This window comes from Puntigrus tetrazona, chromosome 22 (genome assembly GCF_018831695.1).
Source record: "Puntigrus tetrazona isolate hp1 chromosome 22, ASM1883169v1, whole genome shotgun sequence".
NCBI classification, from domain to species: domain Eukaryota; kingdom Metazoa; phylum Chordata; class Actinopteri; order Cypriniformes; family Cyprinidae; genus Puntigrus; species Puntigrus tetrazona.
Genome location: NC_056720.1, coordinates 5,824,122 through 5,839,667, shown reverse-complemented (window position 1 = coordinate 5,839,667; position 15,546 = coordinate 5,824,122). Strand labels below are relative to the sequence as shown.

Here is a 15,546-nt window from a genome sequence, read left to right as displayed (position 1 = left end):
CAACCAACACGACCGCGCGTACATCAAAATATTTAAATTTTATTGAAATGCATGTTTAGATACTTTGACATATTTACATTGTTCGGGAAAAAAAAAATACACCATGTTTAAAACTTATAATGAAGACGCGCACAACAGAACCACAGAACGTAAAAAAAAAAAAAAAAAAACTCACTGTATTCTGAGACGAAGGAAATATTTTACAAGAAATCTCATCTCATAAATATCAAAGCACACAACTAATATTACAGATTAACTCGCATCAATAAAATATCCATCCATTTGGTCAATTCTTAAAACGAGCCATTCATCTGTCTACCAAAACAAAACAAAACAAAAATAGAAAAGGCCACTGGCAAACTTCACCTCCTGTTTCTCAATGTATTTTCATCAGTTGGCATTTGCGAAGAGTTTTGCGTAAACGTTCGTATACGAATGTTTCTAGACAAGGCCGAAAGCGAATCCAGACTAACAAAAGACCCTTCTTGTGTTTCACTTTCACTGAGCTAGAGTCTCTACAAGTTATTTTACGTACGACAGTTCGGTTGCGCAAGACTGCCGCCGAGCGGATCTCGAGTCTCGCGCGTGGCTTAAATTAGCCGGTTTCCGTCAACAACACAATTTAAGCTGGGAAAAGGCACCATTGTTGTTTTTAAGTGGTATACAGAAAACAGGCTTCAGCTTGAACGCGAGCAGAAAACGAAAAGGAACTTTGAAGCTGTACCACAATCATCCATTGCGACGCTCGTTTGTCGAACTCTGAAACCGAACGGTTAAGGCCATCCATGTCAAAGCATTAGAAATCCATAAAATGATGTTCCCTAACTAACTTGATCTCATGAACGCAGCATATTTATAGTTTTATGCATGACTTACGAAAATCGCTCCGCTTAAATTCTCGTATAAACAATTTCTACTTTAAAATTGTGTTCTAGTAAATAGCTTTTAATCTGCATATTTTTTTTACTCGCATAAATGGTTTTACAAACAAATTGCATACAATTGTTCAGCACTAATATGGTTTTACGAAGTAATCTTCCAAACGAATTGGATAGAACTAAATCATGCAAATGGATAAATGTTTTTAAAGTATCTCGAATTACGATGAACGGTTTTACAAATAAGTTACGCAAATTCGATTCACCTTAAACCATTTTTTTTATTCGAATTCTTGGCTATACGAATTAGTTACTCAAATTTATTCGACTTCATCTTGTAGTTTGTGAATGAATTACTTAAATTTGTTCCACAAAACAACTGCAAGTAATTTTACGAACACAAATGCATTTAGTCGAAATTCTCACGAACGATTTTTCTACGAACGACTTGCGTTCATCTGTTCTCAGCGAATTTCTGCAAAAAAAATCGTTGAGTCGAAAAATGCTGTAAATCATTTCCCAAAGTTTTTTTTTTTTTTTTTATACGAATGATTTACGTAAGTTTGTTCAACGTAAATTCTCTCGCATATTTTGACGGACGATTGCAAAAATTCGAACCGCTTGCGTTTCGCCAATGGATTCTGTTTGTACGTCGTCGCTAGGCCCTTCTGATAAGGGGAACACACTGTGTTCGGAAACATTCCCGACCAGGATAATGTCCCTGAGTGAACTATGGTAATGAAGACCTAGACAGAGCAACAAAAAAAAAAAAAAAGGCGAAAAGGATAAAAAGAATAAATACAAGCCATTGCAATAGTGCCTTTGGACAGAACCATCGTTAAATATATGTTCTTCTATATACATTTCCTTTAAAAAGTGGTGCTCTATTGGTGATTCAGCAGGGACGCCCAGTCTTAATCATGGAGACTTCCTTCCTGCCGTAATTTCCATAAACCTTAATTATCAAGTTCAGGTGTATCCAAACGAAACTCTGCAGAAAGGTAGAGCTCTAGGTGCAAGACTGACCGCGCCTCCGATATAGCTTTACGTTTCAATAAATGACAACAGCCTCCATGCGCAGTTCGTTCCTCGGCGGGAAATAGGGGGCGTGGCCAATTCCGCCACATCGAAGCTCCCAATCACACGTTAGTGTCCTGTAGGAGGGGCTCTTTGGCCTCTCCGGGGGGGTGGGGACTGTGCGGGTGGCCGTGGGGCGACGTGTGCTTCTTCCAGCTGCCCGCGCGGGCGCCCATGTGAGGGTGTTCGGGAATGAAGAGCGCCACCAGGAGCGCCAGCAGCACAGAACACGCACCGAAGAGGAACGGCGGTCCTGGGATTATTGCACTCTGCGAGAGGAACACACGACGCAAGACTTACTTATTTACATTCAAAATGTCTGGCGCGCAACTTAAAAATTGGCACCGAAAAATTTCGAACTTTTCCACAGAATTGGAGAACAAAAATTGGAGCTCGGCTGAAATTTTTACAATGCAAGCGAACTTGAATTGGAACATTTTCACGAGCAATTTACAAATTGGTTCCAAAAAAATTCCTTCAGGTATTATTTCTGTTAATTCTTTCACGAAACGGTCATTTTACGTGTAAATTCCTTCAAATAGTTTGTTGACCTATTTCTATTCACACTGCTATGGTTTCTTAAGGAATTGTTTTTGAATTCTGGAATTGTTCTACAGGCAATTTTTAAAAATGAAGTACTGGTTTGGTTCATATTATCACAAACAGTTCTTTGAACAATTACAAAAAAAAAAATCTAAAAAAAGATTTAAATTATTATTTCTATGAACAACTTAATACATTTATGGACAATTTACAATATCTCATTCTTGCAAAAAAACTCTTAAATCAATGCTTAAATCCTTGCAAGTGGTTTTGTGAATGATTTGAATTTTTTCAACTTGATTTGGAGGCTAGCTTGAAGTAATATCATGAAAAATCGATGCTATAATTTTATTCTTCAATGTTGTTTAGAATTGGCCTTCAGCATTTCAACGAAACGTTAGTGTCTTATCAAAAACTAATTTATCCTCGTTTAAAACAAACCCGAGCGTTGCTAATTAAACTCAACGGTGTGCTGCGACTTGCCTGTTGGTGGTGATCGTGGCGATGCGTTACATCCGGTTCTTTGTCTGGAACCTGGTCCAACTCGACATGAAAGATGTAGAAGATGAAACCGTAGAGAGCCGGACCCAAACCGTTACACAGACCACGGATTCCCGTAACCATACCCTGACCCACGCCTACAGAAACGAGGGCTTTACGGTCAGCCTCAAAAGAAAACAACGCTGCATCCGTAACATCATATAACTCTGGTAAACCAACCTTGTTGATCCGGATCAGCTGTGCGGGAAATCAGGGCGCTAACCGCAGGGAAAGTGATACTAGACATGGCAGCAACGGCTCCAGCGGCCCACATCATCCTGGAGATTGGAAACGTTACATAAGTAAAGAGTCATTAGTTAGCACGTTATTCTTAAAGGAACACTCCACTTTTTTGGAAACTAAAAATAACTCTTTGGTATTTTTGTTTTACGCGATGCTACTGGTCTAATCAGATTCAATGGACTATGCTAAGCTATGCTAAGAGTGCTATCGCCGGACCCAGAGATCGGCTGAATGGATTCAAAAAGGGTAAAAAATGAATAAAATAATCATTTTAAATTGGAGGAGGAGTCTATTTCCAAAAAAAGTGGAGTGTTCCTTTAAAGCTACAGTTCAGCTAGAAACGAACATTCCTGTTTATCTTTCTCTTCATGCTTATCGGTTTTAGAGATTAAAAGCCGGGCTTACCAAGGCTCCGATCCGAACCCGTACCAGGCGAGCTGCAGAATCTGAAATCCCAATCCCAGCAAAATTGTGTTCTTGTTCCCGATGGAACGCATTAGTAAACTTAATACTACAGTCTGCAGACGAGAGAAGCCACGTTCAGCACGATCCGCATTAAAGGCATATTAATAAAAGGACTTTGGCGGGAAAACGCTGACCTGTGCGACGATAGACAGCAATCCCAGGACAGCGATGAAAGCCGCGACACTTTCAGGTGAAAATCCCATTATCTGCGTAAGAGGATCGAACAATAAAACTTCACGGTCCTGTTCGCTAACGGGATTTCGTTAAACCAGACTTGACCCGGTAAACACCATTAATTAAAGAGCCAGTTAAAGATTCTGGCCGTACCTGTTGCAGATAGAGGAAGAAGCTGGAGTATTGACCGGCCTCGGGCAGATAGGACAGGAACACTGTTATACAGATGAGCAGAACCGTCGAGTCCTGACCCACTTTCCTCAGAGACTGCCGAGAGAAAGATATCGACGTCTAAAACCAACCGTCATTTTTTTAACACCCTTCTTGCTTTAGAAAGCATTCTGGGAACTATTGCATTTGCTCTGAAAATAGACTTTATGGTAGTCAAAACAGAATATATGTATCAGAATAAATTTATTGCATATTGGATATTCAATTGTGCAAGAGAATTTTGCTCTTCTTTTTTTTTTTTTTTTTTTTTTTTTTTTTACATCTAATGCATTTTAAATAAATATTAACGCTATAATAACACCGTAAAAGTAATCTTTTAAAAAGCGATGCATTTAAAAACGCTGCTTTTAGTTTTTACTGCTTTCATTTTTTTAATTGCTAGGATTTTGATATCAGTCATATATCGGTATATTGGTCAATAAAATATAAAAATAGCATTTGTTAGAATTGTGCTGTATTCGTAACTAAAATATTAAACAGAATGCACTGCACTAATGCAATTGGAGATGGAAAAAGTAAAATAAAATAGTTTAGTAAAATTATTAAAGAATATTTTAATTATATTGAACAATGTAACATTTAATTAAAGCTAAAAAAAAAAAAAAAAAAAAAACCCTGCAAAATAGACATTTAAAAATAATAAAGTTTATGATAAAAGAATTTAAAACTAGAAATATAAAAGCTAATTCAAACTATCAGCAGTATATAAATAATATTAAAATACAGCTATTTTCCGAGCATTCAAGAGAGAAATTTCATGACAAACACCCAACTTTAACATTAGATTCAAAAACTAAATTATACATTGAAAATGAAAAGCATATACATTCATCGCTGGAAAATAAAATAAATCCTAAAAAAATAGTACGGCCCTCACACACATGCTGCACTAACGCTATGTGAGATCTTTCTCTTTGCGTTCGTCTATGTGCTTTGAGCTCAGGACCGAATTAACCAATCAAAACCAAGAATAATCTCGTGGGGAAACTCCCAACAGACTTCAGAGGAACCGTTCAGAACCAACCGTGTGTAAAAAAAAAAAAGCCTTATATGTCCTGCCTTCAGAAGTCTCCGTTATGTCGTCACCTCGTGCTGCCGAGGGGGAAACAATCACCAAAACGCTTCTCTACAGAAAACCACACAGGATATGAGCGAAGCGTTGCACGGCCTCCTCCGTTTTTATTTCCAGCCAGCGCTCGAGTCGAAGGGTTACCATATTTGCAACGCAGCCCATTTAATCCAGCTGATTATTCGGTATATTGCTCAAAAAGACTTACAGCGAAGGGGTCCGCTTGTTCCCATGAGATCGGGGCGCCCCAGGACGCCGGCCTCATCTTTTCCGGCAGCGATTCGGGCACGGCCACCAGGATGAAGCAGATGTCCAGCATAGCGATGGCCGAAGCTAGAACCACCACCAGACTGTCTCCGTACACCTGACTCAGATAGGCGCCGATGGCCGGGCTCGTCACCAGACTCGCCGCGAACGTGGCCGAGACCTTTTGGAGGAAGAGCGGAGGCGCTGAAGCTAAACAAGGAGGCGAAAAGAGAGACGCCGCTGACGGCGTGTTATACGTACCATGCCGTAAGCCATACTGCGCTCGTGCTCTTGGGTGATGTCGGCCACGTAGGCAAATATAACCGAGAAGGTCACGGCAAACACTCCGGATACAGAGATTACGGCAAAGTACCACCTGAAACACAACAGCAATGCTTTCAGATCGTGTTTTCAAATAAATATACACACACTGCATGCACATTGAATTTGCTCTTTTAATTAAGATTAAAAAAAAAAAAAAACATAATACATTTGTTTTTACAACTTATTAATTAAAATGATGAATAAAATATTAAGTGCATTTTATTAAGTTAATTAAATGAAATATTAAAATACATTAAAAAATAATTATATATAATAAAACAACATTTTAATATTTTTTAAATGACAAGCATTCAACTAAACTATTAACAAGTTAAACTAAATGCATAAAACAAAAATTATATATATATATATATATATATATATATATATGTGTGTGTGTGTGTGTGTGTATATTCTCTTTGGCTACTTTTTAAATTAAGAAAAGTAAACAAAACAGAAATCTTTAAAATATAAGATGAATTAAAATGGCACATTAAATATTAAAGTTATTAAATAAAATGCTGAATTGATTAAAAATAAAAACAATTAAAGCTAAAAAAATAAAACAGTGACAAAAATAATAAAATAATATATTACGTTTATTATAATAAATTCACACGTTCATAAAAATTATAATAAAATAGAAATGACAAATGCATGCAAGTTATCTCCTAAAAAGCTGAAAAGATAAAAATTTAAGCCAATTCAAATTATTACTAAACATTGCAATAGTATACAATTGCATTTCTTTAAAAATTTAAATAACATCAAAATAAATACACATAATCTGTAAAAAGTACAGATTAAAAACGTACCATGGGCTGATCTTCAATAAAGGAATTGGTGCACATGTGAAGAAGACGGTGAGTAAAAGAAACGACTTCCTTCCCCACACATCTGACAGAGCACCGATCAGAGGAGCGCTTAGAAACGACAGCAGACCCTGCGAACAAAAACACGGCGCCGGTGAATCACCGACACGATCGTCAGGCCCTAAACGTTACGACGTCACAGACGATACCTTGACCCCCTGCACCAGGCCGTTCATGAGAAACGTGTGTTTGGGGAACGTTTCGCGAAGAGCCTGCAGACACACGAGAACACAGAACAGTTTCAGAGCGTTACAGGCACACGGTGGCTTTCTCACGCCACGATGAACATGATAATAGTGCTGAATAATAATCGAAAACAAACAACCACGGCTTACTCCCAAAGTCGGTGCCGTCAGCAGACCCCAAGCGAAGAACTCCAGAAATATGACGATGACGGCATGATAGACGCTGGGAGAACCAAAACCTTGAGGCTGACGAGAGAAGAAGCAAGAGAGGTCAACCACAGTGAAGAAACTAACCAGTACTCTCCTCTAAAACCTCCTTTTGGACGCAGGTTTTGACGTGAATCAGTCCGAAAATTTTGAAGCTTCGGTTCAAAACAAGTGAAGCAAACCTGGATTGTTCGGTGGATTTGTTTTAATCTATCGAAAAAAGCCAGGCGTTTCTGGTGACGTTTGGGGACGAGAAGATGAAAATTTCAAGCAAATGATCTGCAACCGACCACTCGTTCGAAACCTAGCAGCTTGTTTTGAGTTTAAAGCTTTTCGGAGAAATTACACGGAGAGCTATAGTGTTTGTCCTCAGCGGTTTGCGTGTGTTTTTGTTCATGGAAACCACTAAAAACGGTTCTCGTGAGCAAAATATACTAATTAAATTAAAAACTGATGAAGTAAACTTAGCAGGCCTGCGAAAATGACTAAAACTGAGGATGAATGAAATCTGAACGAACAGAACAAACTATTTTTTTCGGGTGCATTCATCAAAAATTGATTCAGATTTCCAATCCTTGTAACCTTACACATGATTTATCTGACAGACTATAATCTGAATGCTCCTCTTGTACAAATCAATACCACGGCAGTATAATGATAACACATGATGATAACTTCGATATTTATCACAGCCCTGGTTTACCACCACAACAAAAAGGTACAATTGGATTAAGCAATGCTAATAAACCTTGATTGAACGCCATCATAACAGTAAAGTACACGACTATTAGTTTTTCCATGTTTTGTATAATTAAAAACAGGACAATGTGTTATATTTACAGCCACAGGGTTTCATCAAACCGTCTGTGCATTTTAAAAAACGCCTATATTTCTTAATATATACTTAACGCTCCTTCCAGGAAGTAAATAATGATGTTTACAGCTTTTGATGTCAGTCACACTCATCAAACGCGCGCTTACCGCTTTTTGTTTTTCAAACATTACCATAATACTCGTTTCTAGGTCGGTTTAAGACTTGAACCTCGGCGTCTAAGCCGTTTGTGAGCGTTTGAAGGCACTCACCGTTCCTCCATCCTTGATGATGATTTTCTTCGCCAGCAACAAACTGCGATTCACTCGCTTCTTTTTTTTCTGGGTCATATTATCATCCCAGTTCTTCACGCCAGGTCGAAATCGGCTCCGTTTTCACGCGGACGCATGTGCGCGGACGCGGAGCGGGACGCGGAGGAGGGAAGAGGGGGGATTTTCTGAAATTTCGGGCTGCTTTCCGTCCATTCAGTTTCGCATCATGTACACAGCGGCCATCTTCCCGAAGAGAGACGCATGGCGCGCGTCATGACGTCGGCATCATTCGATTCCGCCCGGCCACGCCCACCGCGCCGCGCGCACACGTGGTCAAAACACGAGTTAAAGGAACAGCGCGCCATGATTTGCCCTCAAGTAGTTTCAAGCTGTATAAATGTCTTTGTTTTGACGAACACAAAGAAAGATGGTTGGGAGAACCAGGCTGTTTTGGGTTGGTAGGAAAAAATACTATGCGTAAAATGGGGTGAACAGTTGCTTTATTTAAAATACTTTCTTGATTTTTCTGGCATTCTTAAAAAGTATAGTTATATTTATTAAATATAAGCATTTACCTTGTTAACTTCACTTATTCATTTTTTTAAGTGTACAGAAATGACTCAATGATAATAATACATTATACACACACAGAAAACATATATATATATATATATATATATATATATATATATATATATATATATATATATATATATATATTAAACATGTATAATCTTTTATTGCTAAATTAAACATTTTATTAAAACACCTGTCAATTTCAGCAAGTCAAGAACAAATCTATGTTTTAGGTAAGTTAACGGTTTCTGACAGACAATGTTGAAGCCACTGAAACCATTTTCTACTTCCATTATTATAGGATGTCTATGAAATGCATGTACTTCCTGACTCCTGCTTTTGCTGTGTATTGTGAACGTTTATTTTTTCGTACACACATCAGTGTCACGATATTCATGATTGCGGATTTGGATTTAGTGATTGAAATGCTTTTCGTGTGGTTATTGTACTTATTTTACAGATTTAAGTTTCTTTTGCGGTTTAGTTCATATATGCATATTTTAACTTTAACTTAATTTAGTGCACCTGAACTCACAACAGACCCTTTAGAAATGTAGAAATGTTTGGTTGTACCCGACGCCTCGTGTTGTGCATGTCCATTAAATCACAAATGCAGAACATCAATGTTAATGAACTTTATTTTGCAATAAACCAAAGCATGTATCATGACCCTTCAGTACCATGCACACTGGAATGTGAAATCAGTCCCAATGACAGGTTAAAGATTTGTGATGTTAAAAATATTTACAGGTCAGAGGTGGCTCACAGTCCTCTAAAACATATTCATATTTACAAGCTATAAACAAATAAAACAACAGACCACGGCACATAAATACCACACACACATTACAGTTTCTGTCATGTATAACTTTTAAGCAATAAATAATAAATATGTAATGAGCACCTAAACATTTAGGTGTAACGTAATGAACGCTTTTCTTCTCTGCAGTCTCAGGAAATGTTCTATTTATTGTAAGGAATAATCTACTGCCAGTATAAGTCTGGCAACTACTGATAACAAAAAAATAATTACAGGCATGACAGGCATCCAGTACTGCAACCTTTCTCTCCATTTTTGTACTTCTAAAAATCATGTGTTGAGTCAATCACTAATTGACATGCTACGTTATGCATGTTTGTGCCATCTACTGGTGTGAACACCCCATGACATGATTGGACTTGATAAGACAAACCAATACGAAATGTTTTGTTCTCTGAGATGTTCTTGTAGGACGGATGACTGCATGTCAAGCATATACAAGGGTTATGACAGTCATGACACCGATTTTTGGCATTATGTGACACTTGTTGTTACACAAAACCATGACAATCGTATTAGAAAAACAAGCTTCGTACAGCCAAAGACCAAAAAACATGGCACCTGTGTTACAAGAACAATCGTCAGAATGAAAACTATGGCAACTATGTTATTGAAAGCAACTGTCAGACAAGAAACCATGGCTGTGACTGTATTACAGCTACATCTGTCTGTCTGAAAACCATGGCAATTGTGTTACACGTCCATCCCACAGAAAGAAAGCTATGGCAACTGAATTACAGGAACCTGCTTGAGATGGGAAACCATGGCAGCGGTGTTACAGAGTAACTCTCTGACTGGAAACTGTGGCATTCCTCACAAAGAAATCCATCACAAAGCATTTTAGGAAACAACCCAAAGATAAAAAAATGACAATTGCGTTACGGTACAACCCTCAGAATGGAAATCATGGCAACTGTGTTACAGTAACATCCCTGGCAAAAGAGTTACAGAACAACTCTCTAAAAGAATACCACGGCAACAGCATTACGGAATAACTCTTAGACCAGAAACCATGGCAACATCGTAACAGAACACCCCTCAGACTAGAAATAATGGCAAATGTACAGGAACATCCCTGACAGCGGCGTCACAGAACAACTTTCGAAAGGGAAACCATGGCAATAATGTTACGGATAACCCTCTGACTGGAAACCACGGCTATTTTGTTGTAACAGGAACATTCCTCAGACTGGAAATCCTGGGAACAGCATTAAAGAACAACCCTCAGGCTAGAAAATGTAACAACCTTCAGACGGGCCATTACATGCAGCAGTTGATAAACTGATAAAAGGATGTTTACAATCTACAATAGTAACTCTGCAGAAGTTTGTTATAATATGCCATCTCTCGATGGAGCACGCAAGGAACTTATAAGGAGTGAGCAGATGTGGATGGCTGATAGAACGTTCAGGTGTGTGTTACATTTGAGGACTGGTTTTACAGCTATACCGCAGTCCTGTTCTTCATTTTCTTGTCTTTTCTTAGTCTCTTCGAAAGTCTTTTTTTACATGTTTTTTTGCTCTCTCCGCCCCTCATTCGAGTTTGCTGAGGAAGTCGAGCAGAGCGCGGTGGAACTCGCGGGGTTTGTCCATGTAACAGGCGTGTCGCGCTCCTGCTAACTTCACCACAGTGTGATGAGGCAGCTGAATCAGGTTCTTATGGGATTGGGCGCCCAGATTGGTGTCTAGCTCTCCATATACGACCAGTGTGGGAGTCTGCCATACGGACGAGAAGTGACAGTTAAAACCGAGCAAATTTTTAAGCGTGAGATGAATCGTAAGAAATACGACACCTGGATGTCGCGGTACTGCTGTGGGGTGATCCCGCGGGTGCCCACCGGGGCGATGGGCACGAAGCCGTGCAGCTGGCCGCTGTGTTTCTGAAGGAACGGAAGGGCGTAATGACCGCTCATAGATGGGCTCAGTAGCACCGGTGCTCGAACTCCCAGGGACTCCAGAAAACGCTTTAGCAGGTCTACGCGGCTCTGATCCGACTTTACCGACTCCGAGTCCGGAGAATTCCCAAAACCTGACAATCAAATGAGAAAATTTAGTCATCTGCTTTGTATGTTTTTAGTAAATCAGCATTAAGTGAATTATAATACCGGGCAGGTCGAGAGCAAGGGCTTGGTACCCATTTGACGCCAGCAGGCTGAGGGTGCCCAACTCCTCCCAAGTTTTAGAGGTGAAGGCCTGACCATGAAGAAGCACCAACTGCAGCCTGATGGAGAGGAGATACAGTTCAAAAATTAGCACAGTCACAATAGTTTGCACTAAAACACCACTGTCTATCCGTTCATCTCCCTATCAGAAATTTTGAGCAACCGGCCAAAGCTAAAGATGCTTTAAAAGGTTCTTCACAGCAATCACCATTTTTATAATCTGAAGAACCTTCTTTCACCACAAAGGACCTTTTGTAAAAAAACAAAAGGCTCTTTTGATGTTTACGGTTCTTTATGGAATCATTTAGACAAATAGGTTCTTCTACAGCATCTTTATTTGTAAGAGTGTACCGTTCAGAATATCGTAGTCACTGCTTACACTCTCAGAAATAAAGGTCCCGAAACATGTTTGTACCTAAAAGGGTCCACTCTGGTACCTCAAAGGTGCACCTTTATTTCTGAGAGTGTAGAAACCAGTCAGAATGCACTAATACACACAGTTGGGAATATCATCTGAGGATGAAAATCACTAAAGCAAACTGATTGTGTGTTTCTCGTGGAAACGCAATATTTTAGGAGAAAACACAAAAGTACCTTGTTAAACACAATACTTTGCAAGAGAAGGCCGATTTTACACGGAAAAGCAAGGTTTCTCGATAAACATTACATTTAACGAGAGCATAAAAAAGTTAGACGAGAAAAAGGGCCTAGGGGGAAACTACATTTTGAAAGAAAGCAGAAGTTTCACAAGAAAAAAAAAAACCCAGGTTTATCTGTGAACACAATATTTTGTAAGAGAACACAGGCTCTGCAAGCAAAAGCCGGGTTTCTCAGGGTTTCTCTCATTTTGTGAGAGCAAACAAAAGTTAACTTAAAGCAAATTAACAAGAAGCTTCTTTGTGAAACACAGTATTTGGTGAGAGAACGAAAAGGCTGTGCAAGAGAAAGCAAAGTTTACTGGGAAAATGCAGTACCTGAAAGACAAAAAAAAATTAGGGTTAGACGATATTTTTAAGAAAACAAAGTTTTCTCAGCGAAAGAATGTTTGTTGAGAGAACACAAGATCGTTCAAGTGAGGGCAAAAATATCAAGGGAAATATTTAGCGAGAGAATACAAGGTTTCTCTACGAATGCAACGTTTTGTGAAAAAAGGCAAAAGATTTGTGAGCGGATGCAAGGTTTCTTCGGCATACAATATTTTGCAAGAGAGCACAACAGTTCTGTAACGCAAGGTTAAATCTTTCTGAATCAATAAGGGATGGAAAATAATTGTGGATATGGGATATAATTGCGCAGAAATATTATGTGATCATTTTAAAAACGGACTGTAATGTTGTATTTTCCCTTACAACATATACAAGTTTTACTATAAGAAAACCAAAAAACATTTAATAACTAAACCCCAAATTACAGCGACGGGTCATTAACTACTCGACCTTCAAGTCATTCTAAGGCCTTCGTCTTCGGGACACAAATTAAGATATTTCTGATGAAATATGACAGATCTCTGATCCTAAATAGACAGCTGACATGTTCCCGGGTCGGGAAACATCGGTAAAACAGTCCATATAACATCCGTAGCCCAACTTCGACGAGAACAATACCCACCCGTCAGATTTCATCAAAAATACCTTACTTTGTGTTCTTTTGCGCTTCTCTTATAGGTTCGACATCATTTTTGGGTGAACCACCCCTCAGCCCTGGCTGTATAATACACAGGATAATGTATAATGCAATAAACATGGTGTTAGTTGTAATACTGTGGCTATATAAACTGTAATCGGTATGCTCCATAAAGATGGTTAATTCTTGAAAGGGCCGGTACAGCGCCTTGCCCCACAGACGTAAATTAGATTTTGTACCAACTTAATTTAATTCTAAATTTAATTTGGAACGTGCCAGGAATGCGCCAAAAGTGATGTCTATCTATGCAGCTCAAAACAGCCACCGTACAAGTACACAATCAAGACTGAATGGTGAGTAACCTGGGCACTATCTGTCGCCCAGCGCCGTCCACAGGCAGAGCCTCCCTGAAGAAGAGCGGCGGGTCCCCGGGCAGCTGTCCGGTCCTGACCGTGATGTTGACGCTGTTCGGCGGCGGCGGCGGCGGAGGAGAGGCGGCGATCAGCCCCATCCGCTGCTGCACCTCCAGAGACGGCTCCATGCTCCCCTGCCGCATGGACGGCAGCAGGAGATACAGCAGCACCGTGGCCAGCAGCACCAGCCCCAAAACCACCAGACGGTTGCGGAAGAAATTCATCATCTGCGTGCAACGGCGGCGAATAAAACATTCACAGTCGGTTTAACAAACTGGCACGAGGAAGGACCATTAATCCCATTATTCACAGCAGATTAAACCCCCCCAGACTCCATTTTAACCCGGTGACATCTTATAAAAATACGAAAATATCTCAAACGCGCGACCGATTGCGTAAATACTTGAACGCTACAACAAAGCACGCGTACGTGTATTTCATGCATGAAAGTCTACATCTAAATAGCGTCGCTGACATTAAGTGCGCAGACGTGCTGCTGCTGCTGCGAACGACCCGCCGATGAATGCAAGAAACGCGACAGATGTGTCGTGCGTGTTGTACTCGCCTATAAAGTATGCGAAACGCTGCAAATATCCAATAATAGGTGACTGTCTGAAAGTTTGGGACTGATCATAATTCCCACGTAGTGACAGAAGCGCAGCCTTAATGCGTCGCACACAATAACAGTTCCGGGTGGAAACGGGTGAACGCGCGCGATGGTTCCGGTGCTCATTCCTGCGGTTGTGAGTTTGTCGTTCCTTGGAAAACTGTTAGTTGTTGCGAAATGATATCTCCTAATAATAAGACATGTTACCACACACACACACTGGGAAAACTACCGAGCCTCTGGAGGAGATGGCTGTGAAAGAAAAGAGAGAACTGAGGAAGTATTATATTTTAATATCTCGTTCTTTAGCAAAAATAATCTATCTATCTATCTATCTATCTATCTATCTATCTATCTATCTATCTATCTATCTATCTATCTATCTATCTATCGCTATCTTTGTCTTTCTATCTATCTATCTATCTATCTATCTTTGTCTTTCTATCTATCATCTGTGTCTATCTATATCTTTCTGTCTTTCTCTCTATCTCTATCTGTCTATCTATAAATCTATCTGTCTTTCTATCTCTCTCTTTGTCTTTCTTTCTATCTATCTATCTATCTGTCTGTCTTTCTATATCTATCTATCTATCTATCTGTCTATATCTTTCTGTCTTTCTATCTCTCTTTGTCTTTCTATCTATCTGTTTATCTGTCTTTCTATATCGATCTATCTCTTTCTGTCTTTCTATCGCTATCTTTGTCTATCTATCTATCTATCTATCTATCTATATCCATCTATCTATCTGTCTGTCTTTCTATATCTATCTATCTATCTATCTATCTATCAGCATCTAATACAAATGCATTGTTATTTATTTAAAAAAGACTATGGTACATAAAATCCCAAGGACAGCAATTCATGGCAAACAGAAAAAAGGCCATGGCACAGTTTCTTTTATATTTAGATAAAGAGGCTAAATCAGTGCCATTGTTCAGCAGAGCCGTGTGTAACGTCGTGCCGGTGACGTATTGACTGAGACATGTGGTGATGTGGATTGCATACAGCAGTGCGATTCCCAACAGATTCCAGTGTTATTCACACACAGAAGATCCCGGAGCAAAGGCCCCGCTGGGGGTCCGAGAAGAGGGGGAGAGAATAAAAGGAGACTGGATGTCTGGTTCGAGTTATAACACAAGGCCTTCTCTGTGCTGCCAGCCCGTAATGTTCACTTTGGCACAAGCGACTACCCCCTCAAAAGTGGAGCA

The 15,546-nt window shown here is 39.5% G+C and overlaps 2 protein-coding genes across 3 annotated transcripts; both read right to left on the bottom strand.

Annotated features, from left to right (window-relative positions):
- Window positions 1-19: 19 nt before the first annotated feature.
- On the bottom strand, window positions 20-8,398 carry mfsd14a1 (major facilitator superfamily domain containing 14A 1). Of its 2 annotated transcripts, XM_043222666.1 has the most exons (12): window positions 8,138-8,398; window positions 6,998-7,093; window positions 6,812-6,874; window positions 6,606-6,733; window positions 5,728-5,842; window positions 5,429-5,647; window positions 4,074-4,187; window positions 3,881-3,952; window positions 3,687-3,799; window positions 3,219-3,316; window positions 2,982-3,136; window positions 20-2,224 (listed from the first exon to the last, which is right to left on the bottom strand). In XM_043222666.1, exons 1-12 carry the CDS (start codon window positions 8,213-8,215, stop codon window positions 2,018-2,020), a joined length of 1,458 nt encoding a protein of 485 aa, XP_043078601.1. In that variant the 5' UTR covers window positions 8,216-8,398; the 3' UTR covers window positions 20-2,017. The 2 variants fall into 2 exon arrangements, with proteins under 2 accessions (XP_043078601.1, XP_043078602.1); XM_043222667.1 differs by lacking the exon at window positions 2,982-3,136.
- Window positions 8,399-9,333: 935 nt separating this feature from the next.
- Window positions 9,334-14,564, bottom strand: abhd14a (abhydrolase domain containing 14A). The gene is made up of 5 exons (XM_043222898.1): window positions 14,296-14,564; window positions 13,680-13,957; window positions 11,638-11,753; window positions 11,326-11,561; window positions 9,334-11,248 (listed from the first exon to the last, which is right to left on the bottom strand). The coding sequence occupies exons 2-5, from the start codon at window positions 13,955-13,957 to the stop codon at window positions 11,066-11,068; spliced, it is 813 nt and encodes a 270-aa protein (XP_043078833.1). The 5' UTR covers window positions 14,296-14,564; the 3' UTR covers window positions 9,334-11,065.
- Window positions 14,565-15,546: the final 982 nt, after the last annotated feature.